At 37.5% G+C, this 26,349-nt stretch overlaps 1 protein-coding gene across 1 annotated transcript in view; it reads left to right on the forward strand.

Moving 5' to 3' along the window:
- The window catches only part of farp2 (FERM, RhoGEF and pleckstrin domain protein 2), a 93,410-nt gene that overhangs the window by 12,002 nt on the left and 55,059 nt on the right, over positions 1–26,349 (forward strand). The window contains exons 3-6 of the mRNA XM_028444683.1: positions 15,032–15,136; positions 23,972–24,014; positions 24,861–24,939; positions 26,123–26,220. Of these exons, the coding sequence (XP_028300484.1) occupies positions 15,032–15,136; positions 23,972–24,014; positions 24,861–24,939; positions 26,123–26,220 (325 nt within the window). The remainder of the gene's footprint in view (positions 1–15,031; positions 15,137–23,971; positions 24,015–24,860; positions 24,940–26,122; positions 26,221–26,349) is intronic.

A 26,349-nucleotide genomic window follows, 5' to 3' on the forward strand; every position in this document is an offset into this window, starting at 1 on the left:
CACTATACAAATATTATAAAACCTTATCTGCATCACGCACACACACACACACACTCTGTCATCAGTAGGTTAGAACTAACCTGTATCACAACAGTCTAATCCAACAATAACAACAGATAAACGGGTGTAACTACACAACGTCTCTTGTTATTTCTTGAGCTGTTCTGAGGGACCATAGTTGTAAATGTTTCTTTTACAGTTTTTAAACCAGACTGAATTGTTTGTTTGACACAATCGTTAAACTTTTCAGGATGCTGGGTTGTTTAGTGGCTGCTCATGTTTCTCGTATGTAGCTCACGGTACAATAGCAGTGTTTCCATATTGTCCACCTTTTCTCCTTCATGGTTTTGTTGATGTGGTGAAACCAAAACGTTTCCACTCCTCTGACTTGTAGACGCTGCATCATGCACTAGTTCTTCAAACTCCTTCATTTCTACGTCGCTCTGCTGCTTCCACCACCCGCCATGTTTCCTTTAACCTCTGACCTCACACTGTCCCACGCCATTGGCTTAACCACCTGTAATCTATGACGACGCTGCAATGCATTATGGTACTTGTAGTTTACTCATTATTTTATACCGTGACATAACAATGACGATATCAAGGCAAGAAATCAATAAATTATATTCCTAATCACTAGGTGTCAGTGAACCATATCAGACCTTGTTAAACTACCTCACTCCTCAAAGCTTTTTAGTTTGGAATTTGATTGCACTTTGTTCAAAAAAGTTTAAGGATATAATGTAATTTTGACAGTTTGATAAACATATTTGTACTTGAATTACAGTTAGTTACCATTTACTTGTTCTCGCAAGTTTAAAAAAAAAAATAAAGAAAATTGTATTTCATACCGTTTTGTACTTGTAAAGCTGAAATTTGTAATTATTGATATCACAATATATCACGATGGGTATCTGGATATATTGGGATGTATCGTATTGTGACATGCAAATAGTGAATTGTATCGTATAATCAGAATCATGGTTGGGGTCAATTATAATTGTAATTGCGTAATTGATTATTAATTACAATTATCACGTAATTATGATTTTAATTTTAAAAATCTGTTGCTGTTGTAATCGTAATGAAATTATAATTGAGTTCAGATAATTGACTTTGTAATTGTAATTGGCATGAAAATTCAATAAAAATTGTCAATTACAATTTAACGCAAAACTGGGGAACCATGTTATCATTCTATGTACAGTTCTACGCATATGTAGTTAACAATTATTAACAATAGATAGGAAAGAAATTAGATGATAGATTTTACAGCTAATTTAGGAGCTGTTATTATAAGAGATGCTATTGTAACTGGAAAGTGTAATTGACCCCAACCCTGGCCTGTGCATACACTCATTGATGAACCCTCTGATTAAACCAGAATCTGCTCTTCATAGAAGCACATTAGAGCTGTCAATCAATGCTCACTGAGGGCTGTAATTGGAGGAAACGCTCCTCCCTCCTCCCAGCTTTTATAGGAGGGGCGTGGCCAACAGTGACAGTTAGTGACATGCGATGGTCACAATAATCTCTCTCAGCCAATAGAAAAAAATCAATTGTAATAGCCGGCGTTCAACATTAGAGGGCAGTAACTGACATTTTACAGCTGAATACGCAAAATTAAAATATTTTGACTTTGGGGTTTAGTTACTCTTTAAATGTTGTTTTGTTTTGTGACCTGAGATTATATAAAACATATCGACCAAAGATTTTATTAAAGGTTAGAGAATAGAAGAGTGCTTGTTTGTTTCTAGTGTCAGCCAATAGGTGTGTCCCTTGTTTACCATTGCCACCACTTCCAAAGCGGTCCCACTGTGTCACGGTGCAGTGAAGGCTGAGCCCAGAAGGACTCATTGAAGCCGTCTGCTCTGATCTCTGACCTCTCGGTTCTAGCAGAGCTTTTTGTTTCTCTGAGTAGCCACAGAGAGCTCTGTGTGCACAAAGATTCATTTCTTTTTTCACTTCCAAGTGAATAAGTTAAGTCTGAGGCCGTGTTTTAAATGTCATACTAACGTACCACTTATAGTAAGTTTGACATCTAAATGAGTATGTAGTGCGTTCATATTAGATAGTATGAAAAGATTGAGTAGGTGAAAAATACCAGGATGTATACTATACGGGGACATTTTTGAAGTATGCAGGGTGGGCACACTAGTCATACTCAACTGTAAAATGATCCTAGAACCAGCCGTAAACTAAAAATCGCCTTTTCAAAATAAAACCATCTCTTCTTGTCTACCATTAGTTTTGAACGCTTTTGTAAATAGGGCTCTTGTTTTGAAGTTAACAAGAAGTTTCGTCAGTAGTAAATGACAGACAATATGATATTTCTGAAATGTGTGAATGAAATGTATCTTTATGTGAGTTTTATGGATCAAATCATCACATGTTGATATTCTACTTGGTCACTCTCTCACTTCAAATGTCTTCAGAACTTTCAAAGTAAAGGTGGAGAATCAACAGAGATATTTAACCTCAGTGTGATTCAAGTTTTTAACGCTGTAGGTTCCAAATGCATCTTGGTAAACTTGCAAGTATACTTCAGTGGGAACGCCCATCATCCTAATCATACTTATATAATATATAGTATAATATAATATATAGTAGGCTGTATATACTCAGTTTGTAGTGGATGGTACATTAGTGTGACATTTACAACACAATCTGAGTATATTGGTTATTTATAATAATAATAACACCAAGATATTAGTATTTATGTTGGCTAATGCTTATTGGTAGAGATTTCCTAAATCGATTAATTCACAAGGACCCGATTCAGTTTGATTTTCAATTTGGTGAAGGATATTTCAGTCAGAGCACCAATTTTACTTGAATATGAAGTAGATTCTTGGTGATCTAAAAATAGGACTACTTCACAGTTAGGGAGCCTGTGTTTCTCCATCTTGAAATCACGTGATTGATGATGTCACAAGGCCCCACTGCCTGTAAATATCCCATTGTTTTCTATTAGAGTGAAACATTCAGCCTTATTTTTAGATCATTTAGCAGCTTTTTAGATGGTTTAGTAGCTTCATAGATGATTTGGCAGCTTTTTAGATCATTTATCAGCATCTTCAGTCAAAATGACAACTTGTGCTGCTTTTGGTTTGCTCTAAATAATCAGGAAAAGTTAAAGATATTGATGTAAACCTCTTTTGTTTACCAAAAAAAAAATCTGTGACCCAAGGGGGCAATGGTTCCAACTCTGAGGTTTGGTAGTAGACAATGAAGCAGAGGAGAAGAGCTCTTCTAAGGGGCCTTTACTCTCCCTTAAACAGTGTGTAGCTAATGCTCTGATGGCTGAAGTTAGTGAGTAATTACAGACTGTTGAAGACACGCAAACCCTGAGGATAGAAGTTGTTTTGGGTCAACATTCTTTGATTTACTTGCTAACTCAAGAGACCTTTACTTGGCATAAACATGCTCCACGTGCATCCAATAGGAGAGAGGAGGCTCTCTCTGGATCAAGAAAAAACATAAACAAAGTTAATTTAGTCTTTTGTTATTCAACTTTTACACACATACACACAAAATATATTCTAAACCACATTCACACCACTCTTTTATGTGTATCCCAACACATCAAGACCATTTGTATGGTGTTCAATTTTTTTATTGCCATGCATTTTGCAGGGTAAGAATAACTGGTCTTGAGTGAAACTCTATGTAATAAATCTCTTCTGACCCTGGTGGCTTGGGATGGGGGTCATCCCACCTAAAACCTGTTTGTCCTGTATTTTGAGGGTAGATGCTTAGATTTATTAGGTATTTATTGAAAAACTACTTTTAGATGTCAGGATAATAGTATATCCAAAATATATGGTAATGGGAGTCATTGGGACCAAATCGGTCCGGAACTCAAAGAGTGCTGGTACATTTTATATCTTTTGTTCTATACAGATTGCAATAAAAGTGTTTATAGAATTATGAACATGATGATAAAAGAAAACTCTGACCAAAGTTCATATAATTAGTCATTAAACTGAATGAGATATTGTGAATTTAAAAAAACAAAATAAGCAGAAGGTTCACGGGGCCTCCAAAGGAACATTGATTCATATTGATTATTGTAAATGACAAGGGGGAGTGTGTTTATTCTTGAAATTCCTGGAAAAGTTATGGAATTTGAAAAAAATGATTTTCAGTCTTGAAAAGTCATGGAATAATTTAACTGTTTTGGAAATATAGTCTATTTTATTTTAATGTTTAAAATCTAACCTTTGCTATTACTATGGGACGTTAAGCAAGTCCCTTAACCCTAACACCTTGTGTGGAACACTCAGCTCCAGCTCAAACTGTGCGACTCAATTGTAGAGTCTGAATGTGTGCAGCTCACGATTCATATTCTCACACTGTACGGACCGACACTCTGACATGATCTGACTGCTCACACTGTATGTCCATACGCGACACGTTGGGGTCTTGTTTCTGGGAATGCTACGTACAAATTAGAAGAAGAAGAAGACAGTGGTCCTACGGTGTTGTACAGTGGTCCTACGGTGTTGTACAGCGGTCCTACGGTGTTGTACAGCGGCCCTACTGTGTTCTGCAGCGGCCCTACTGTGTTCTGCAGCGGCCCTACTGTGTTCTGCAGCGGCCCTACTGTGTTCTGCAGCGGCCCTACTGTGTTCTGCAGCGGCCCTACTGTGTTCTGCAGCGGCCCTACTGTGTTCTGCAGCGGCCCTACTGTGTTCTACAGCGGCCCTACTGTGTTCTACAGCGGCCTTACTGTGTTCTACAGCGGTCCTACGGTGTTCTACAGCGGTCCTACGGTGTTCTACAGCGGTCCTACTGTGTTTTACAGCGGCCCTACTGTGTTCTACAGCGGCCCTACTGTGTTCTACAGCGGCCCTACTGTGTTCTACAGCGGCCCTACTGTGTTCTACAGCGGCCCTACGGTGTTCTACAGCGGCCCTACGGTGTTCTACAGCGGTCCTACGGTGTTCTACAGCGGTCCTACGGTGTTCTACAGCGGTCCTTCTGTGTTCGCGCATGCGCAGTGTGAGAGGTAAACCTGTCTGTGGCACTGCTTTAAGAGTGATACCCTCACAAGGAACAACTGGATTTCAAAATGTTTGACTTCCTTCCGACCATACCATTGCTGATCGGGAGCTAGCCGTGAGGTGTTTCTCGTGACCCCATGTATACTACACGATGCACGACACAATTTAGCAGAAACTCGGCCCGATCCCAAAAATCGACTCGAGTCAAAATATCTGCTCAAAATGGGCCAAAAATCGCACCGTGTATGCCTGCCTTTAGTTATTTGCTGTTTGATGTTACATTCAATAGTTGATGCATTGTTATATAAAAAAATATTGCAAAATGCGTATCAAAGGCAATTGCGCTATTGTACGATGCTATGATAGATAAGTGATGGAAACATTTTGCAGTCTCTGTGCTACTAATCGTGACTCTCCGTCAGACCTCTGTTACACTGGAAAGGCCGTCTCATTTTTGTGCTCTATTGGTCTTGAATAGATCTTAGCGGTTCTAAATTAAGTGATGGAGATTTTGTAAAAGTTGTGTCATTGTGAAAAAAGTGTGGGAACCTTGTAAAAGTTTTTCAGTTTTCAAGGCTTTTTATCCAACGTCAAATTATTCTATTAAAAATGTTGCCTCTTTATTGGGAATTTAAATTCTTTCGATTATGTCTTGTATTTTTCTTTTGTTTATTTCTTGTCACTTTCAGTATTTTGTGGCTAGTGTAGATGGTATTTGGGTTACACGGGTGACGGAGCAGAAGGCTCTCTACTTATTACTGTGACGAGTTTATCTGTAAACAAATGTTGTTGCCAGCTGTCCTGAGAAGTGCCTGCTAGTATTTTGGCACAACGTTGCATCAAACAGACTGTTGTTGACACACGTGTGAAAGTGGTGCACGACTTTGAGTGGGAACTTGTTCTTGTGGCGAGAGGCCAAAGCACTTCGCCAAATACAAGCCCCAACACACACCTGTGATGTCTCCACCATTTACTGTCAGCTTTGAACTATGAGTCTTATGCTTAACCTGTCACGCAAGACACGCCCACGTCCCTTATCTCTATTCACCATTCAGGAAATGTGGCTTCATATTTATTTTCAGTGCATGAGAAACACACAAGCGATTTGTGCACGAAGAGAAACATCTGTTTGTCTTAAGCCCTGCTGCTTTAGGAGCAGGATTGGGTGACCCAGTGACCCGCCTCCTTTAATGTTGGTGCTCGGTGATGAGACTACAGGGTGTCAGTTATTTCACGTCACTTCAAGTGGTCACGTAGTGCCCTGCTGACATGTTATTATTAATGGTTAGGGTTTAGTTGATTTAGATCAGGGGTGTTACACTCATTTTAGTTCAGAGGCCGAATACGGACCAGTTTAATCACAAACCGCAGGTTTTAGACGGGAAAACGAACAATACAATTTCAACATTAATGTGCCCAAGTTTGCACTTCCAGTTATAAATTATACAGAAACTATGAAAGACATCAACATTATCTAAGCAATAAGTGACAGATTCTTAAATTTTATTTTTGTTGTGACTGTGTTTTGTCTTTGTTTTTGGTGCATGTACGCTGAGGAGGTTTTATCCTAGTTTTACACTGTGCTCCCCAATAGGAAACTCAGTTTATGACCTGCCTTTTCCCCTCTCCTTTCCCTCCTGTTTTCTAACCTTTCATTTAAATGCGGGGCGCTGCCCTTGTGGCGACCCACAGTTCTCCCGTCCTTGTCCTCCCATGTGATATGTGATTGTCTTTTCATGTTTCTTGGACAGGATGATGTAACATGAGCAATGACAAATAAAGATTTGTTTATTCGATTTATATTTTGACCAATTTTTATTAAATTTGGGGGAGATATTGGAAAATAATTTCAGGAAAGTTGCAGGATTTTGAAAAAAATTATTGGTCTTTCAACAAAAATTTACTACTGCATATATTTGGTAATTTACACAATAATTAATGTTTTCTTTGTCATTTTCACTTTCTCCTTTGGGCCGAATTGGATGCTCTGAACTAGGAATGTGCGATATTTTATCGTTTGATTTATCGTCAAAAATATTCTCACCTGTAAGAATTTGTCATCCCACGATATAAACGATAAATTCCCATGTCGGAAATTAACGAGGGCCACGGGCCATTTGTCCCTCAATTTAACTAAGAATGACCCTAAAAAAATGTGTTCCACAGGCCAAAACTGCCTCTGTTTGTTGTCAACAACTTATTATTCTCTGGAGAGGAACGTTGTTTAGGGACGCTCTGACGTGCACCGCCACCGCCCCGTTCACACACCGCCGTCTGTGCCCGTCTTAGCTACCTGAAGTTACTATGCAGCGATACATCATGAACCACTACTTGGTTAAAACCAGAAAACCATCCAACAAAGTGAACCAATCCATGTTCCTCCATCAGATCCACCCAAAGTTCTACAAACACGGGGACAGAGATGAACCTGTAGCAACGATTATGAACTGGAAACTCAACTAAAGCTAACTATGCTAAGCTAACACAGAGCTAACGCTAACCACAACCAATAATAGACCAAGTAAAAAAAAAACACGTCTTACTGTCATAAAACCACAGAGAGCCACCGACTTTTTATGGTCAGATTTAACTCTTGTATGGAAAAATAAAAACTAAACATGTCACACGTTGTGTGAGATAAATGTTAGCCTAAATAATAATGTCACTATTAATTTGTCCCAATTTGTGAAACACAATGTCTTTTAATTATATTTCACGTGTTCACAGACAAATCTGGTCCCATTAGACTAATGTAACTATTGAGATTATTACACTAAATATACTGAATGAATAAATCATCAGCTTGATCTGGTTTAATTATAGGAAATCATAGTTATTTATTAACCATAACTTTATGTAACTCATTATCAGATAAATGAAACAAGATTCATCAGCAGTAAAAACACTGATGGAGTTATTTATGTGCTTTTTTTCAAGTGAGGAAATAAATGAATTACATACAATAACACTAATAGTAATACACGTGCACAAATATATTCCATAAAATATCAGCTCATGAGCTGTTTGAGTCAGCAGTTTTTGTAGCTTTTTTAAATGTGTCTAATGTTGATGTATTCACATGTATTTGTGTTTGTAAAGAACCTGTTTACACTAAATTGTGAATTTTTTTATTATTGTTTTTTATTTATAGTTTTTATTTATCGAGATTTTTATCGTTATCGTGATAAATACCAGAAATTATCGGGATAAATTTTTTTGTCAATATCGCCCATCCCTACTAATGAACGACCGGATTTGGCCCCCTGGCCTTGAGTTTGACACGTGATTTAGATTGTGCTTCAGAGTTGTCATATATACTTTGTCAAGGGTCATTCCATGTCATTTCAACACATTTTCAAGACATCCCACGCACTTCGGCCTCTAGATTTTTAGCAATTGTTTCGTGATTATTCAATTTTTGTTTGATTGGATGAATGCTCTTTGCGATATGGCCAGTTTAGCCAGGGGGGTACAGTATGTGTCGATTTCCGTGCATCTCAAAACTCCATCACAAAGGAAAGGTAAATGTGGTATAGTAATACAGCTCTACCTACTCTCTGGGAATATAGAAAAAGATCTGCTATACATCCTATCTGGTGGACATGTCAGCTCCCCACAATTGGAAAAAAGTTAGTGTGTTTGGGTCTGGAACATGTTTGGGCCTTGTGTAGACAACTTAGCAGAACAAAAATGTAGTTTAATTGCAGTATCCGTAAAAGGATTTGTTCTTTTTATATTTGGAAGTCTCAGTAATACATTCTTTACTCAATAGAAGCAGCTTTTTTGTTTTCCAACATGGTTATTTAAAATATACTTCATGGTAAAAGCTGTTTTGTGTCTGGATGTTTTCAAGTAGGACGCAATGCGTATTAAAAATTGTATTTGAGATCAAGATTTAAGCACTGACGAGGTCAACGAGATAATATTGTTTATTGTTTTTATTAGGTTATATTATCCATTTTATTTTATTTTTTGGAAAATAACTGAGTTTTCTTACCAATGTCGGCGTGCCAGCATCTTTTAAGAAAAACCCCACTAATGTTCTAATGCATGAGTCATTTCAACAGTAGGAGAACGTCACAGGAGTGACATTAAACTGTTGCTGTAAATAGTTAAGCAGTGTCTGAACGGTTTTAGGTCTTGGATTTGAATTTGTAAGAAATGTCAAAGCATTCAGAATAGGCCTGGGATAAACAATTATTTTTAAGCGATTAATCTAGCTATTATTTTTTTGATGCATCGAATAATCTAACAATTCATTTTTCCAGTTCAGTTTAATTCGACTCAATTCATTTATCTCCCCATTAATTGACTAAAAGTCATTTATACATGTTGATTTACATTATAAAACACGTGTTTCTGTGTAAACTTTGCCTGCTGGGTTTCAGGCCACAGCGGCAGCTGTGGAAAAACTTGCTCTTGAATGGTCTTTTAATGAGAAATTGGTTGTCCTACAGGTACAATACATTTCCAAACCTAGTTTTATTTCGGTTAGAACTTAGTTTAAAATTCTTGAAGTATGAACTATGAAGTGAAGTAGTTTATTTAAACATTTCTGAACTGAACTTTGAACCAGTTTGTGACAAACTTTCTCAACACTGCTTAATCACGTTTACGACAGTCAGATGACTTGAACGTAAATTTATGGGTCAATGACCTAAATATTCTGTCCAACTGCATTTCTTTTAGTTAAAAAAGGTTTAACTCATAAAAAGATTCCAAATATGAAATAACTTAGTATGTATGTGCCTTCTGCGAGCAAACAGTTTGATCTCTGAGTCTTATATACTGAAAAAAAATATTTAAGGGTGTTTTTTTTTTCTTGTGTGTGTGAGACAAGGTTAAAAAAATTGTTGTTTTGCCTCAGAATATATTTTTTTAATTTTTTTTCATTGTCTGCATATGTGCGGTCACAGGTTTACATTACATGTAGTGTAAATAAATGTCAGAGCGACTGACTGACTTGTGATGTACATCGTTGCTTGATTGTTTTCTAGAAGTGTACAATTCTTTAGTTTTTGGACAAGGAAAAAAAGGAAATTAAGATTGCATTAATCAATACCATTCAAAGCAAGGAACATTTATTTATTTTCATCACGTTCATTTTGTCTTAGGTTTTATTTATTATACAACTTTTTTCAGGAACTTTACTTTTATCTCCTAACATGTTTCGACTGTCGACTGCCAGTCTTCCTGAGAGGCGTCTGCTGATCGCTTTGATGTGTCCAACGCTTGGATACAGTTTTGTCCATGTATTTGTCCAATTATTACACGGAAGTCATGGAAAAAAGTTGCCTGAATAAATGAAACCTTGATATATCGCTATAAAAGCAAGGAACTTAATTAATAGGTACAAGGGAGTGTCTAAATTGACCTGTGTGTGTGTGCGTGCGCTGCAAACTTTTGTCAAAGTTTGCATACACGCCGAGTGTGTGCATCCATTATTTTGGACTTATTTGATGATTATGTCAATGCGGCTACGCGGCGCACACATGCACACAGGGCCGTTTAGAGAGACTCAATTAGTTCCCGGAAGTTATTGGCGGCCAATTTGAATCCATTGAGTGACATAACTGGGATTTTAGGTAATTTGTAAACGGGACTTGAGAGGGGGGAGGGGCGTCATAGCCGCACGCACGCAGAGCCGTTTAGAGAGAGAGTTGCGACAACGGAAGGTCGAAATAGACTCAAACAGTTCCTGGAAGTTATTGGCGGCCAATGGTAGAGGCTGTGCTCAAAGCGAAGAGTGAAACATGCACACTTCTCTGCAAACACGGTATTATAAACGCTGATATTTTCACCACGAGTTTAGTTTAGTTTGTTTTTATTTCGAACATGTAAAAAAAATAAATAAAGAAAAACGAGAGAAGAAAGCAGAATTAAAAAAAGTAGCATGGACAAACAATGAATGAGATCATACAAACATACCCTCAAATACTTTCTATATAAATGTAATGTTCATGTCTGAAAAGGAGTGGGAAGAAGAATAAACTTATAACCTAATACGCACCTTAGATGCACATGACATGTTTGTGTGGAATTCATTTTTCCACTTGATTTTTTTAGTTTTTTTCTTGCCAAAGGAGAGTCTATTATTTATTATGTATTTGTTTAAGTCCAGCGAACATGGGTGCAAACATACAGAGTATGTACACCTGTACATCCAACCTTTAAACACATACTCATTTGGCCATAATTGACAACTCTAAGTAAGCCCCTCCCACTATATGGATACGTACTTTTGACGGGCACTGTACTAGTAATTAAAAAAGCAGAAAAAAATACACTTGCTGGAATTACTACACGGAAGTCAAGGACACATCAAAGCAATCAGCAGACGCCTCTGAGGGAGACTGGCAGTTGACAGTCGAAACATGTCAGGAGATCAAAGTAAACTTCCTGAAAAAAGTTGTCTGAATAAATGAAACCTTACATATTGTAAAAAATGTATTTGGATGTGCTTCAATGTGCTTTACATGATTAAAAAGTGCAACACAAAACATTAAATCGCTTTATAACGCTTGTAGAACGGCAATAAATCAGAATTGCAACATGTACTGTATGGTGATCAAATAGAGTCTGGTCCAAAGCATCTGGTCCCAGCCTTTTAGATAAGGCTGAGTGTTTCCATATGATGATGATGATTGTAGCTGAGCTCATTCCTGCTGAGGGTTAATGAGGAGGAGGGGGCGGAGCTTGGGGAAACCATCCTGCTCCTCCTGAGGAAATAATCCGCACACTTTAATGTTGGCTTTGGGCTTTTCTTGGATTTGCGGTTTGCAGTTTGAGCTTGATGAGCAACGTGTGCTCCGTGGTAGCCGTGATGAGGCTGATCATGTTTGATGATGCATTCTAAAGCTCTAAGTCTGGATGGAAGCTCATGTCACACTGACTTTAAGCAGATTGAGAGCGAAAGAAAGCCTTTGTGGAAATGTGGAACATCAGGAAAGCTTCAGTTTTACTGACCAAAGCATTTTAGATCTCAGTAGTGTGGGCAATATGGACCAAAATTCATGTTTGAAGACAAAATGTTTTCCTCAAATTGGCAATATGATTTAAATCTACATAATTTTAATTCAAATAAAGTCTTACCAAAAAGACAATTTCAGGGTTTGCAGATGCAAAATGCCACGCAGGCTAAAATAACATCACTGTTCGTTTAGATGGGTCCAAAAAATACACAAAATTACTCCAAAAACACAAATTTACATTATTTTTGTTATTTATATATATATATATATATATATATATATATATATATATATATATATATATACTGTTTTTTTTTGTTTGTTTTTTTTTTCATTTATTTATTTATTTTTAATTTCTTTTTGTATTGTTTATTTTGTTCTTATCTTTAGTTCTTTTCATTTAAAGAAATGTAGCTCATAAGTATCATGGGGTGGGAGGGAAGAGTGTTAGTGTCACTAGGATGTATTAATAAAAAATATGTATATAATGTTGAAGACTGGTGGTACCGAACTTTTATTTTCTCTTGTTTCTTTCACATTGTTTTACTTTTTTGTATTTCACGATGTTGATTGTTATAATGTGAATGCTGTAAAGTGGCGGATGTTGCATTCTTCAATAAAAACACAAATTAACAGAGAAATACACAAAATAACAGCACAAATACTTAATAGGACAACAAAATACACAAAAGGTGTGTTTATTTTTTCTTTGTATTTATTTGTGTGCCTTTTGTATAACCCAGTCCCCTGTTTGTTTAATATTATGTTACATATTACAAAACAATAAAAAAAAAAAAAATACACAATAGGTGAAAATAATGGACAACAGAAATACATAAAAGCACAAAAATAAACAAAAGGAGAAAAATATACACAATGGGACAACAACAATCCAAGAACAACATACATGCCAAAAAGCACACAAAATGACTCAGAAAGACATCCAAAAATACACAAAAGAACAACAAAAATTCATAAATAAGACAACAAAATACACAAAAGAAGGGGAAAAAAAATACACAAATGGGACATTTATTAACAAACAGCTGCACAATATGTGCCACTTTTGGCTTTTTCTCCAATAAGGGACAGCACGTGTGAGTAAGTTCTGTAGTATGACTTGTTTAGGGGATGGTCTGGGTTAGGACGCACTGAGTGGCCACTTTTACGTGGGAGCTTTAATTCAGAATAAAAGTTAAATCCTCTTTAAACTGACCCTGTAAACACTTAAATCCTAATGCTTTATTTACTGGTGATTAGTTCCCATCTCCTCCTGCTCTGTAGACTACAGTGAAAAAGTGTGTTATCATCCAGCTGCTGCTTCAAAACTACAATAAAAATAAAAGTGAAAATAGTTCTCATTGGAATATAATAGAATAGCTTTATTTGTCATTGCACATGTTACAGAGCAACGAAATTTCATTTCAGTTTCATCCCGTCCAAGAAAATCATACATAACACATAACATGGGAGGACAGGAGTGGGAGAACTGCGGTTCGCCACATGGACGATGAAAAATGGGAGAACAACAGAAGGAGAGGTGAGGGGAAGTTCTCTATTGGGGAGGACAGTATAAAACTAGGAAAAAACCTCCTCAGCATACATGCACCAAAAAGAGCTCAAGAACTTAGCACGTGGGCGGGGCGGGTGGGTGGTGGGTCTGGGAGAGGGGTGTTTGTGGCCGGGTCCAGGGCGGAGAACAGGATTTCTAGCCGCTGGGGGGTGAGGGCGTGCAGCCTCTTCTGGGCGCTCCACGACGCCTTCCATGTATCTTGGAGGGGAGGGAGGGCGGACAGAGGGCCAACGAGGTGTTGAAATATAATTTGTTTCTATTATGTGGTATTCTATGTTGGAGCCGACAATAAAAGGTTTGTTGTGTGTTTTTCCCAATAGACGTGATACACACGTGATCACATTCACCCCCTGTCCAATCAGAGCCTTCCCAACCCCCAGACCTAAAGCAAATTGAATAAAGCCCAATAAACCGGTTTTCTGTGTAAACCTCAATTTTAAATTACCATTTCCATGTAAACTCGAAGCAGAACACTTTAATTCTGAATTATTTAGTTCGGAATAACTAATTTCGAATTAAAAACATCTAACAGTAATTTTCATTCTGCTCTGAGAAGTAGAGAAAACAGCAACTCCTAAAATGAGTATTTTAATACAAAATAAGATATTAAATTAAAAAAAAATGTATATATATATCGATTTACACGTGATATTGTAATTTTCTATATAGCCAAAATAGAAAATATCAATAATACATGGATATATCCTGAATCTCGATATATTGTTCAGCCCTAAGACATCAGTGTTAATCTTTGTGGTTGTTGAGGAAAAACATCTCAGATTGCTGCTGCTGCTGCTGCTTCATGTGGAACTCTGGTGTTATTTGCTGCCTTTGAGTGTCGGCCAAAGTATTTCACCACACCGCTCTTTTGTTCTGCTCTTTAGAGCGTCTGTAATCGGATCCATTCACTGTGTGGGGGTGGGGGGGGAGCCTTCCCTTACAACAGATTCCTTCATTTATGTGACACATCAGTCCTTATCGTTTGACATTTAAAGATCTCTGCAGCTCTGATTGATGGTGTCAAAGTCATGAAAAGACTAAATGCAGTAAATTTCCTGGTTTGACTCTTGAGCGGTTTGTTTTGTACGCTTTTTTAAAAATACCATTTCACATTACAACCAGATGTCTGAGGCTGTAATTTTCTCCCAAAGTCGCAGGCTCGTTTCCCAAACCTCAAGTGCCGTGTGTGCTTTAGTACATAGTAATTAGCTCTTCATTTAGTGAAAACAAACCCCGCAGCAGAGCAATGAGAAGGTAGAACATGCACATTTCCTGTCTGCATGGGCCTTTTCTCAGCCATGCTTCGCTCTTACGCTATCAGACACACTTTGACAGAGCCAACCACCAACATCCAGGCCTTTATTTTGTGTATTTTGATTTAAAACAAATCCCTGAATTTTCCTCCTCTTTGTTCTTGAGCTATATTTATCTTGCTATTGGAATGAATAATGATATTTTTCTCTTTCTGTTTTCCCTCTCAGCCCAAAGCCATTGGACAGACCCTCCTCACTGAGGTTTTCCACAGATGTAACCTCATGGAAAGTGATTACTTTGGCCTGGAGTATCAGAACATGCAAATGAACTGGGTAGGCATCATCTCCCACTCCTTTAAAACAATACGCTTGGAGAAATGTTGGCAACGTCATCTGTTAAAGCAGACGCAGAATGAGCGTGTTTTCAGTTTCAGTGGCTGATGAGGATGTTTTCACTGGCCTGGGATAATCAGAGGAGTGAAAGTACTGATGCTCCTTGTCTAAATCTACTCTAAGACAAGTAAAAGTAGCACAATTCATATTTCATACCCATTCATACCAATGTCACTAAACCAACTGCCCAAACTGCCTGACCGCTGACATCCTGCGTTGTGGAAGGGAACAAACTGTAAACCATCATCACACTGTGTGACTCTAAAGCCTGATTTATGCTACAGCATCAGGACCTACGTCGTTGGTAAATATCTGTTCCTGTATTCACTTAGATTCTCAGTCTCTCAGAGAGCTTCTAACTTAACCCAAAAAGTCCGAGCAAGGAATCTTAGCTTAAAAGTGATTCAAGAAGTTTCTGAAAGCAACTCTGAACAACGAGTTGACAGATTCTCTTATCTTAGTGAGGAGGTGTGGTTGACCACGTTGCCATTTATGATAGTCTGCTATGAGCTGTGATTGGTTGTTAGAGAAAAGGGGGAAACAAGTGCTCTGTGCTCCTAGTAATGAATGGAGAGTAAAATCAATGGATCAAACTTGGACTGCATTAAGAAATGTGTAATCATGAAATTATTTAATTCAATTAATTTGTACACAGCTTAAAATGTTTGAAAGTCATTCACATGTTGATTTACATTGTCCACGTTGGTCACTTTACCGCTGAGCTGGCAGTGATTACTGTGATTGCTGATGCTGTTTTAAAAAGTGAAAGAGAAGAGACGTGCGCTGATGATCAGTGCATCGTTCCCTCTGCGTTTGCGCTCAAGATACGAGTGTGAAGTCCTGTTACTTGCTGTAATCAAAGCGAGGATGGAGATTACAGCTCACAAACAAGTGAGCAAAAACAAATCACGCAACAATGCAAGGCTGTGAAAGCGCTGTAATGGTATGACTGTGATATTACGTACGCTGTGTTGGAAAAGTCAGAATCGTTTTATTGCCAAATACAGTTTAAACATTACAAGGAATGTGACTTGGTGGATGGTGCGAAAAAACAAAAAAACAAAAACCATCCAAAAACACTGTAATAATAATAATAATAATAATAATAATAATAATAAATAGAACTGCAAGCAGTTATGAAAGGGGGCCAAGCCTTCCCGCGCGATTCGGCCCCCAGGTTTCGCAGAGCCCATGGAAATACGTCAATAAGGATGACGGGCTTGGGGCGATCAGGAAAGTCTGGAGTTTTGTATGTGCAAAGTTTGGTGCAGATGGAGCTTAAACACGAGGAGTTCAAAAAAGTAGGTTTTTGATGTGTAGTGACTTACAAAGAGAAATATGCCATGAAAGTGGGCGTGGCCTATGTCAAAAGATGCAACTTTATTTAGGGAATACGTGGATATAAAGTTTATGAAGATGTAATTTAAAATGTGAAAGTTACACGCCAAAATGTGCCGGTTTTCATGTAAATCTGATCAACTTTCATGTTGCTTGATGTTTCTTTGTTTATAGCGCCCCCTATTTGCCAATTTGGGCCAAATTTGCCACAGAGCCTCTGATTGACCTGACATGAGTAAATTGAGTTTGATGTTGATAGTTTTTACTTTGACAAAAATGCTCAACAGTATGTGTTTTTTAGCTTGCTAGAAAATTTTACTCATTAATATTTTACGCATATTTTGCCCAAATTCTTTACTCAACTTTTTATCAGGCAAGTCTGGGGATTGTATGTCCGTGCAAAGTTTGGTGCAGATAGTGCTTAAACACTAGGAGGAGTTTGAAAAAGTAGGTTTTTATGTGTAGTGACTTACAAAGAGAAATATGCCGTGGGAGTGGGCGTGGCCTATGTTACAAGATGCAACTCTATTTAGGGAACATGTAGATATAAAGTTTATGAAACTGTGATTTAAAACTTAAAAGCTACAGCCCAAAATGTTTTTGCACCCATTATAACGCCACCTAGTGGCGCATTTTTTGGTATAGGTGGTCTGTGTGCTTTTCTATATCTACCCTGTAAATTTCACAGCCCTCAACATAATACTTGAGCTAATATAAATGTTTGTTGTTTATGTTGTAATAAGCCACGCCCACTTTGACCAATTGCGAATAACTTTGAGATATGGCCTCAAGAGCGACCCAAGGTCATACCCACCAAATTTGGTAAAATTCGGTTTTGCCATTTAACAGATATAAATATTCCATATTTACAGCGCCCCCTAGTGACATACATTATCCAAATTTGGCGCATACCCCCACAGTCACATGCCAACCAAGGATCTCAGATTTGGTGTTGTTAGCATTTATTTTGACCGAAATATGCACCAGTTTACGTTTGTATAGCTAGCTAAAAAATATTACTCGTTATTATTTGCACATATTTTGCCTGAACAAAATTCTTTGCTGAACTTGAGATCAGGTCCAACTGAAGACTTTACGTGCCAAGTTTCACGCTGATTGGACAAAACTCCAAGGAGGAGTTTGAAAAACTAGATTTTCCAGTTTTTCGCAATTTTGCACCGACAAAAAATAAGGTGGAAATGGGCGTGGCCTATCCCAGGTGATTCAGCGCTATTCAGGGAAGCTGTGGATAGTTTTTGAATGTGCGACATACGGTGTGGGAGTTATAGGCCAAAACGCGTTGACCTTTGTTCCAGTGCCGCGTGCTGGCGGATATATGTGAGTTTTTGCGTCCAAGGTCCCCTGGGGGTTCTGGACCCATCCTCTCTTGCACGGTTTATCCTGCAGTACCACTCTTACCAATGGAATTATAAAAAGTAACTATACTCATCGGGACAAATACAATAGGGTTCCCAGCACCGCTGGTCCTAGGATCCGCATATGCTGTTCCACGGGCTTCGCCCCCCCCCCCCAAATATAAGCCGGTAGCGTCTTATTAATCACTGTCGTTAAACATCTAGATAATGTCTCTCTGTCCTCTCTGTTTCTGTCTGTTTAAGACACTTTTAGGCTTCTTAAAAGTCCTCCTCAACAGTTTTTCATCTTAGGAGCTCTCTTAGGGCCGAAGATGCTCTGTGCATACGAGCACTGTTGTTTTCACTGAAAGTTGTGGCAAACAATGGTGGATGTTTATTCTGGGGTTTACACAAAAAGATCTGAATCCTGCCAAAATGGAGTGTCTCAGAGTGAGGTGACATCACTGGGAATACTAGGAACAAACTAGAACAAAAAAGGTGTCAAACCAACCACTGTCCTCTTTGTCTGGTGAAGAAACACAAGAAATCACAGTAAGAATGAAGTAAAAACACTTCCCACATCTCACAATGCAATGTGTGAAACTTTTCCAAAAAGGTCAATGAGAGAGTGTTTACAGTGGAGATCAAAACAAACTTTTGAGTAGAAATTTTATCCTTTTACAACTTTTTATCCACCAACTAACCATCTAACTAAAAAGCAAGGGACGACTGTGTGCGTGTGTGCGCGTGTGCGTGTGCGTGTGCGTGTGTGTGTGGAGCAAATATCTCCCCGACGCGGTGCGAGTTGGACCTGAAACTTGGTCGACGGGTTCCAAATACCCCGAGTGTGTGTATGTGTTATTTTGGAGTAATTTGGTAATTTCAAAAGGTTTATTTTAATTTTATTTCACTTCTGGATGGCCCTGAAATGAAACCTATTCAACTTTTGACCTCAGAGTGTGAGGGGGCGCTAGCGCACCATCTATATCACAGCACAGCTCACTTCCGGTGCGTGCGTGAGCTCCCTTGGACTTCTCTCTTTTGAGGAAAAATACTTTTTTACTGTTATTCATTTGGTGATGACATTTCGAAACGTTTATTTTCATGTTAGTTTGACCGTTCGCTATTTAGACCGGACAAACCTCACCCAGAAGTTGTATAACAGACCACCATTTAGTCCGGTTACAGTCTGTGTCACGACACACGTCCGTAGCGTGGTAGTGAGCTCCCGTTGACTTCTCTTTTGAGGAAAGATACTTTTTTACTGTTCCTTATTTGGTGATAATGTTTCAAAATGTTTATTTTCATGTTAGTTTGACCTTTCGCTATTTAGACCGGACAGAGCTCACCTGGAAGTGATTGACGGCAATGGCTGCTGTGTTGAAAGCTGCACATTTTTTGCGGTGCGTGTGTGTGAGAACCAACGGAGGAGATTAGAGTCTCAGGTAGAGTCTCTCACACACACACACACACACACACACACACATTGATCAGGTGGGCTTCACTATCAATCACCGTCTACGTGACATGCGTGCAGGTATGTGAGTGTTGAGTGAATAACGGACCACCATTTAGTCCGGTTACAGTCTGTGTCACGACACCCGTCCATAGGGTGGTATTGACTGTAGTGTTACACTCTGAGTCAGATCTAAGTGTTTATATGTTACATAGTGAAGGTCACCTGATTACTGCAGCTTCTCTCACGTCACACCTGCCACTACATCTAACTACTGACAATAGAGAAGTTTAGTGAAAGTTAGGCAGGTACACGTGGATGGACTGGTGCGTATGAATTTAGAATGGATCCCTCCCTCCGCCCCCAAAACACACACCAAACAACAAAAATATGAAAATGACTCAAAATACACAAAACTAAATATTTAAACAAAAAATACAAAAAAAGACAACAGAAATGCAAAAAACTACACTAAAAAAAGATATAAAATGACTCCAGAATCACACTACAAATGCAACAAAAAACAATAATTATACAAAAAAATGCACAAATGACGTAAAACAAAAAAACTAAACAATATTTATACAGGAAGTACACAAAACGACAACAGAAATGCACAAAAATATACAAAAGGCTCCAAAAACACACGAAATGACTCCAAAAAACATATATTACAGAAAAATACACCAAACAACAAAAATATGAAAATGACTCAGTATATACAAAACTAAATATTTATACAAAAATACACTAAAATGACAACAGAAATGCACAAAACTACATAAAAAAAAAACAAATCACAAAATGACTCCAGAATAACACTTCAATGGCAACAACAAATAATAATTAAAACAAAAAATATAAAAATGAGTAAAAAAAACCCAACACATTCATCATACGCATGTCTCATAGAATTAAACCAGGGAAATTGCACACGTTATTTTACTTTGCACCTGCAAATATACCCCTTAATAATGCTACAGAGTATGTTATTATTATGCCCGTAATTGACAACTCTCCTTAAGCGCCCACTATATGAATGCATACTTCCGACAGGCACTGTACTAGTTGATTCAATGAGCCACGAGGCCTACATTGTGTCTTTATTCGATAAAATAATTATCGTCTCCAGCAACTTTATTGTGTATGTGTGATGTGACAGATGTGACAAATATGACAGGCAATGTTTATAAGCTTGATTTATATCTGATGTCTACCATTAACATCCGTTTCCTCAAACATGTGCAATGTCTGTCAATACGTTTGTCATTTCTTCACTGCAGGCTTGAAGTTACTTTTTACATCTCCTGCATGAGTGAGAGAAATCATTATTTATTGTCTGTGTGAACTATTTCCAAATCACATTTTCTGCTGTCAGGCTACAGCAGATGAATGTTAAAGCAGCCTGTCAGTTTGGAAGATGTATCATTCATCAGTGTGAATAGCAAAGATGTAGAGTACTGATGTATCTACTCAAGTAAAAGTACTGTTACTTGATTGAAATTGTACACAAGTACATGTAAGTCGTGCATAAAATATTAAAGTACAAGTAAAAAGTAGGTCAATTGAATAGTACTCAAAGTAAAAGTTACTAGTTACTTTCAGCCCCCACATTTATTGTTGTGTTTTCGGTACGGTTCCCTTGCCCAACTCATGTATAAACTTAAAAAGGAATAGACCAAATCTTAATTTATTTTCCAAAAAGGAATCTGTGTAAAATACAAGATTTGACAAACTGTACAATTATTTTTTAAATAAAATAATACACATATTAAAATATAAAAAAACAAACAAAACAAAAGTTTTGGCTGTTTGTGGTGCCGATTTTAAACATAGACCATTTATGATATGAACCTTATTCAAGTTTTGACCACAACCTGACAAAGCAAAAGTGAAACCTACAGGTCTGACAGACATTAGGTATTTATATCAGAGCCCGACCTGAAACCGACAATAAAAACCTATTTTTCCTCATACAAATGACATATTTACGTTTGTTTTAGTGGTAAGTCTGTTTTTATTAATAAACTTTTAATGTCATCATCACATCAGGGCACGGGGAAACAAACGCACGTCAAACACAGGTGTGCAGTGTGCACCGCCACGCCAGAGACAGTGGATCTATTTACATAATCCACGTATCAGATATAAGGATAATCCATGTTCTTGTGCAGAAAATGGATTGATTTATTGGTTGATGCTTGTGCTTCAAGCCTGTCTTAATTTACAGCGCAGCGACAGCTGAATAGGGATGGGAATCGAAAACCGGTTCTTTCTGAGAACCGATTCCCAGTAATCCAATTCCTAGGAATCATTTGTTTGCTTGCCTGTCAATTCTGCTTATCGATTCCTCTTAAGTTGCAAATATGTAACGATAAACTCCTCCAGAGCGGTATTCCATAAAGCGGGTTATGTTCAAACTCTGAGTATGTCCGGGCTTAAATGAGGGAAACTCTGAGTATGTCAGTTCTAAAGGCGAGGTATGTTCTTCTCTGAGTATGTTACCATGGCAACCTTGTCTGTGAACTAAACCTGGTCACTGGCAGGTTTTATCAAAGAAACCCTGGGTTTCTACCTGGCTCCGCCCACCTGAACACCATTTCTGAACACTTTAATGAACTTTAACACTTTTCTCTGAAACACATTAGTAACATCACACACCACAGATGTGTTCACATCATTACTAATGTTGTTTTTTTTTTTTTTTTATTAAACGGTAGTTTTCTTTATAACATTGTAGATGTAGATCATTAAGTGAAAGTCACTGAGAGGTTGATCTGCATTAAAACATCTACTGACATCTGTAGTAAAGTTCACTGAATACAAACCTGTAGATAATATAAAGGAGGAGATGATAATTTAAATGAATCCACTTTTAAGGCTCGATTGTCGTTTTATATTGTTATACAGTTAAATCTGTAGATCACACATCTATGAAGGTATGATGGAGCAGTGAATTGTGACGCTGCTCTTAGAAGAGATGGGTTGCGAGTTCGCGTCCCGCTTCAGGCTTTTTAATGACATTTTTTTAGGACATTGAGATGACTCTGGCGACAATATTACATTAAAAATCAATATAATAGATTCGATATCAAGCGGCATTTACTGTCTTTATATCCAGTGTAACAGGAGGGCTCTCTATGTAGACATCCTATGCTGCTGACACGTCTCCTCAGACACATTTTATTCATATTATTCACCGCTTGTCACGTCACTGAAGAAATAAAGTGATGAAGTGACCAAAAAGTGTGACTAATTATGGGTGATTTAAGCCACTATAGTCACTGAAGACTGAACACACCTTTAGAACAGGCTCGTCAGTAACCCAAGGTTTACATACTCAGGGTTGATTGACCCACTTCATACCAGCTGTAATGGAATCCGATACGCAGAGTTTTCCCATCACGGGGTTTGTTGACCCAGAGTTTGTGGATAGACCCCTCAGGTCCTGTATATTGTGGTTATGCTAGCAGCAAGTGAAGCTCCTACCACCATATAGATGTTTGCTGTCCATCGCAGAGAATCCACCTCCTCCACCTACAGCTGTGCTGTCCTGTTGCTACGCTACTCACTTCCGGGTTCTGTACACTCTTGCAAAAGTTGCTTCTTGCACAGACATTTCTTCCAAAAACAACAAACTTCCATAAGAACACACACCTCGTCACCAGTTGATGTCCTCATAACAAGTAATTAGATACGGGAGACGGACTGGTACTGATCGTTGTCTTTAGTTTGCTCTTTCACACGTTTACACACACGACTGATGACATCACATGTTAACAACGGGGATGGCGTCTCTGAAGGTCCATTTATAGAAATGTAAACAAAGGCTAAACTAAAGCTTTTCTGTTTAAATGCATAGTAAGTACAGCTGTACTTTTGGTTAATAGGGAATCGAATCGATAAGCAGTATCAATAATGGAATCGGAATCGCTAAATTCTTATCAATTCCCATTTCTACAGCTGAAGCGCAACACTTTTTTTTTTTTTTTTTTGCAGCCAGCACTCATTTACACAGCTGTTGCTGAACATAGAATCATGTTTAGGCATATTTAATCCTTATCAGCTATATAAATGCATTGCATTTTTTTTAACGGTATTGAAACTGATACCATTACTGGTCGACCAATGAAAATCTTGGTCGACCACGACGGCATCGACCAATTAGTCGACTAAACGACCAAAGTTGGCAGCCCTAATGATTTCTCAGGCTCTAAGTATAGCTACATTTATGAACTGTAAAACAGTGCCATGCCAAATATGCCATGTGGGTAACAACATAATAGGTAAAAGTACCCATAAAAGCTACTCAATTACAGTAACGTGAGTACTTCTAATGAACAGTGAAAGCACAGCTGGCAGGAAAAGCATTTTTTCTCAGTATAAAAAAAGGAAAAGTTTTTACATAAGTGATGGAGAAGTAGATTTTTCCCCCTGACGTCCCTGACCAGAACAACATGTGTAGCTGTAAACCTGACACCAGGCTCGTGTTGCCAGTGTCTTTGCATATCTGTGTAGATCTCATACATTCCTTCCTCAATCAGGCCCAGATGGAGCAGAGCCTGAGTTTCTACCTACGTCCTGGTTGTTTCCATGGTGACCATGTTCCTTTTTGTGTCTCCTCAGGTTTGGCTGGAACCCACAAAGTTCATCTCAAAGCAAGTCAGAAGTAAGAAACACCTTCCCCCACTCCACCTGCTGATCATCACACCGTGTTTTAACTAAACTGTGTTTTAACGCTTTGTGTTTTAACACTCTGTTGTAACACTGCAACACTCTGTTGTAACACTGCAACACTCTGTTGTAACACTGCAACACTCTGTTTTAACTAAACTGTGTTTTAATTAAACTGTGTTTTAACACTAACTAAACTGTGTTTTAACACTTTGTGTTTTAACACTGTGTTTTAACACTGTGTTTTAACACTTTGTGTTTTAACACTAACTAAACTGTGTTTTAACACTAACTAAACTGTGTTTTAACACTTTGTGTTTTAACACTGTGTTGTAACACTGTAACACTGTGTTGTAACACTGTAACACTGTGTTTTAACACTGTAACACTCTGTGTTTTTAACTAAACTGTGCTTTAACTCTGTGTTGTAACACTAACTAAATTGTGTTTTCACTATGTTTTAAGTAAATTATGTTTCAACACTTTGTTAACACTGCGTTTTAACACTGTAACTAAACTGTGTTAACACTGTTTTAACTAAACTATGTTTCAACACTGTGTTTTAACACTGTGTTTTAACACTCTGTGTTTGAACACTCTGTTTTAACACTGTAACACTATGTTTTAAAACTGTTATAACACTGTAACTAAACTGTGTTTTAACACTCTGTGTTTGAACACTGTAACACTATGTTTTAATACTGTTATAACACTGTAACTAAACTGTGTTTTAACACTCTGTGTTATAACACTGTAACTAAACTGTGTTTTAACACTCTGTGTTTTAACACTGTTATAACACTGTAACAAAACTGTGTTTTAACACACTGTGTTTTTTTAGGGCCTTCAAACGCACTCTTTCGACTGTCGGTGAAGTTCTTTCCTCCTGACCCGGGTCAGCTGCAGGAGGAGTACACCCGGTCAGTTTTTTTACATTTACATTTCAAGCTCGCGATTGTTTCTAGACAGGGTTGGGGTCAATTACATTTTTCAATTTCAATTACATCTTTAATTATCCATGTTCAATTACAGCTCAGTTATCATTATGGTCACCAGCATTTTTGTCAATTACAATTAAAATTACAATTATAATTTTCCCCAAAAAAAGTCAATTACAAACATTACATTATTTTTTTTTTATTGAAGAATGCAAGATCCACCACTTTACAGCATTCACATTATAACAATCTACATTATGAAACACAAAAAATAAAACAATGTGAAAGAAATTAGAGAGAAAATAAACATTGGTACCTCCAAATTTCAATATTACATACATATTTTTAATAACACATCCTAACAGTAACACCCTTCCCTCCCACCACATGAGATTTATGGCAGCTACATTTCTTTAAAAGAAGAGAACCAAAGATAAGAAGAAAATAAACAAACAGTACAAAAAGTTATTAATATATATATAACATTCTTGATTACTAAATTTCAATTACCATTAATCACAATTACGAAGGCTTTAATAAATAACTTCATAAAACGTAAACTTGTTATTTGACCGTTTTTATCCTCTTTTGGCGAACAAAAGAGGTTTACATCAAAATCTTAAAATTTTCCTGATTATTTAGAGCAACCAAAAGCTGCACAAAGTTGTCATTTTGACTGAAAAATCTGCTAAATGATCTAAAAATCAGGCTGAATGTTTCACTGCAATAGAAAACAATGGCAGTGGGGGCCGTGTGACATCATCAATCACGTGATTTCAAAATGGAGGAACACAGGCTCTAAAACTGTTAAGTAGTCACATTTTTAAAAGGCAATTAAAATAATTACCTTTATATAATAAAGGCAATTTATAATAAAAATCAAATAACTACATTTTAAAGATTTTAGGCCAAACTTGTAAAAACAGTGGAGGATCTAATAATCAGTAAAAACAAACAAACCTAATCTGACACTGGGGATGGGATTAAGGCATTTTTTAAAACACACTGTTAGTTAAATGTTCTGACTGTGATAGTAATTAGTTTGATTACTACTAAATAACTCTTAAATTAATCCGTGATAAGATGACTTTGTGCTTATTTGCTGTTCCTGACCATCAACAGATGGACTCTAAGCCTGTGCTCTTTTTTTTTTTTTTTTGTCTAGGTATTTATTCTCCTTGCAGATAAAGAGAGATCTGATGGAGGGCCGGCTGATCTGCACAGAAAACACTGGAGCCCTGCTAGCCTCTCACATCATCCAGTGTACGTGTTTAGAATGACAACCACAGTGTTTTTATGCCCTTTAAATGTTTCATCTTTATTTTGTGGCCTTTTGCTTTTCCTGATTCTCATAAAGCGTTGCTGTTAAAGTCAAAAATTAATTTAAACCTA

This window comes from Gouania willdenowi, chromosome 4 (assembly GCF_900634775.1).
Source record: "Gouania willdenowi chromosome 4, fGouWil2.1, whole genome shotgun sequence".
Taxonomy (NCBI): domain Eukaryota; kingdom Metazoa; phylum Chordata; class Actinopteri; order Blenniiformes; family Gobiesocidae; genus Gouania; species Gouania willdenowi.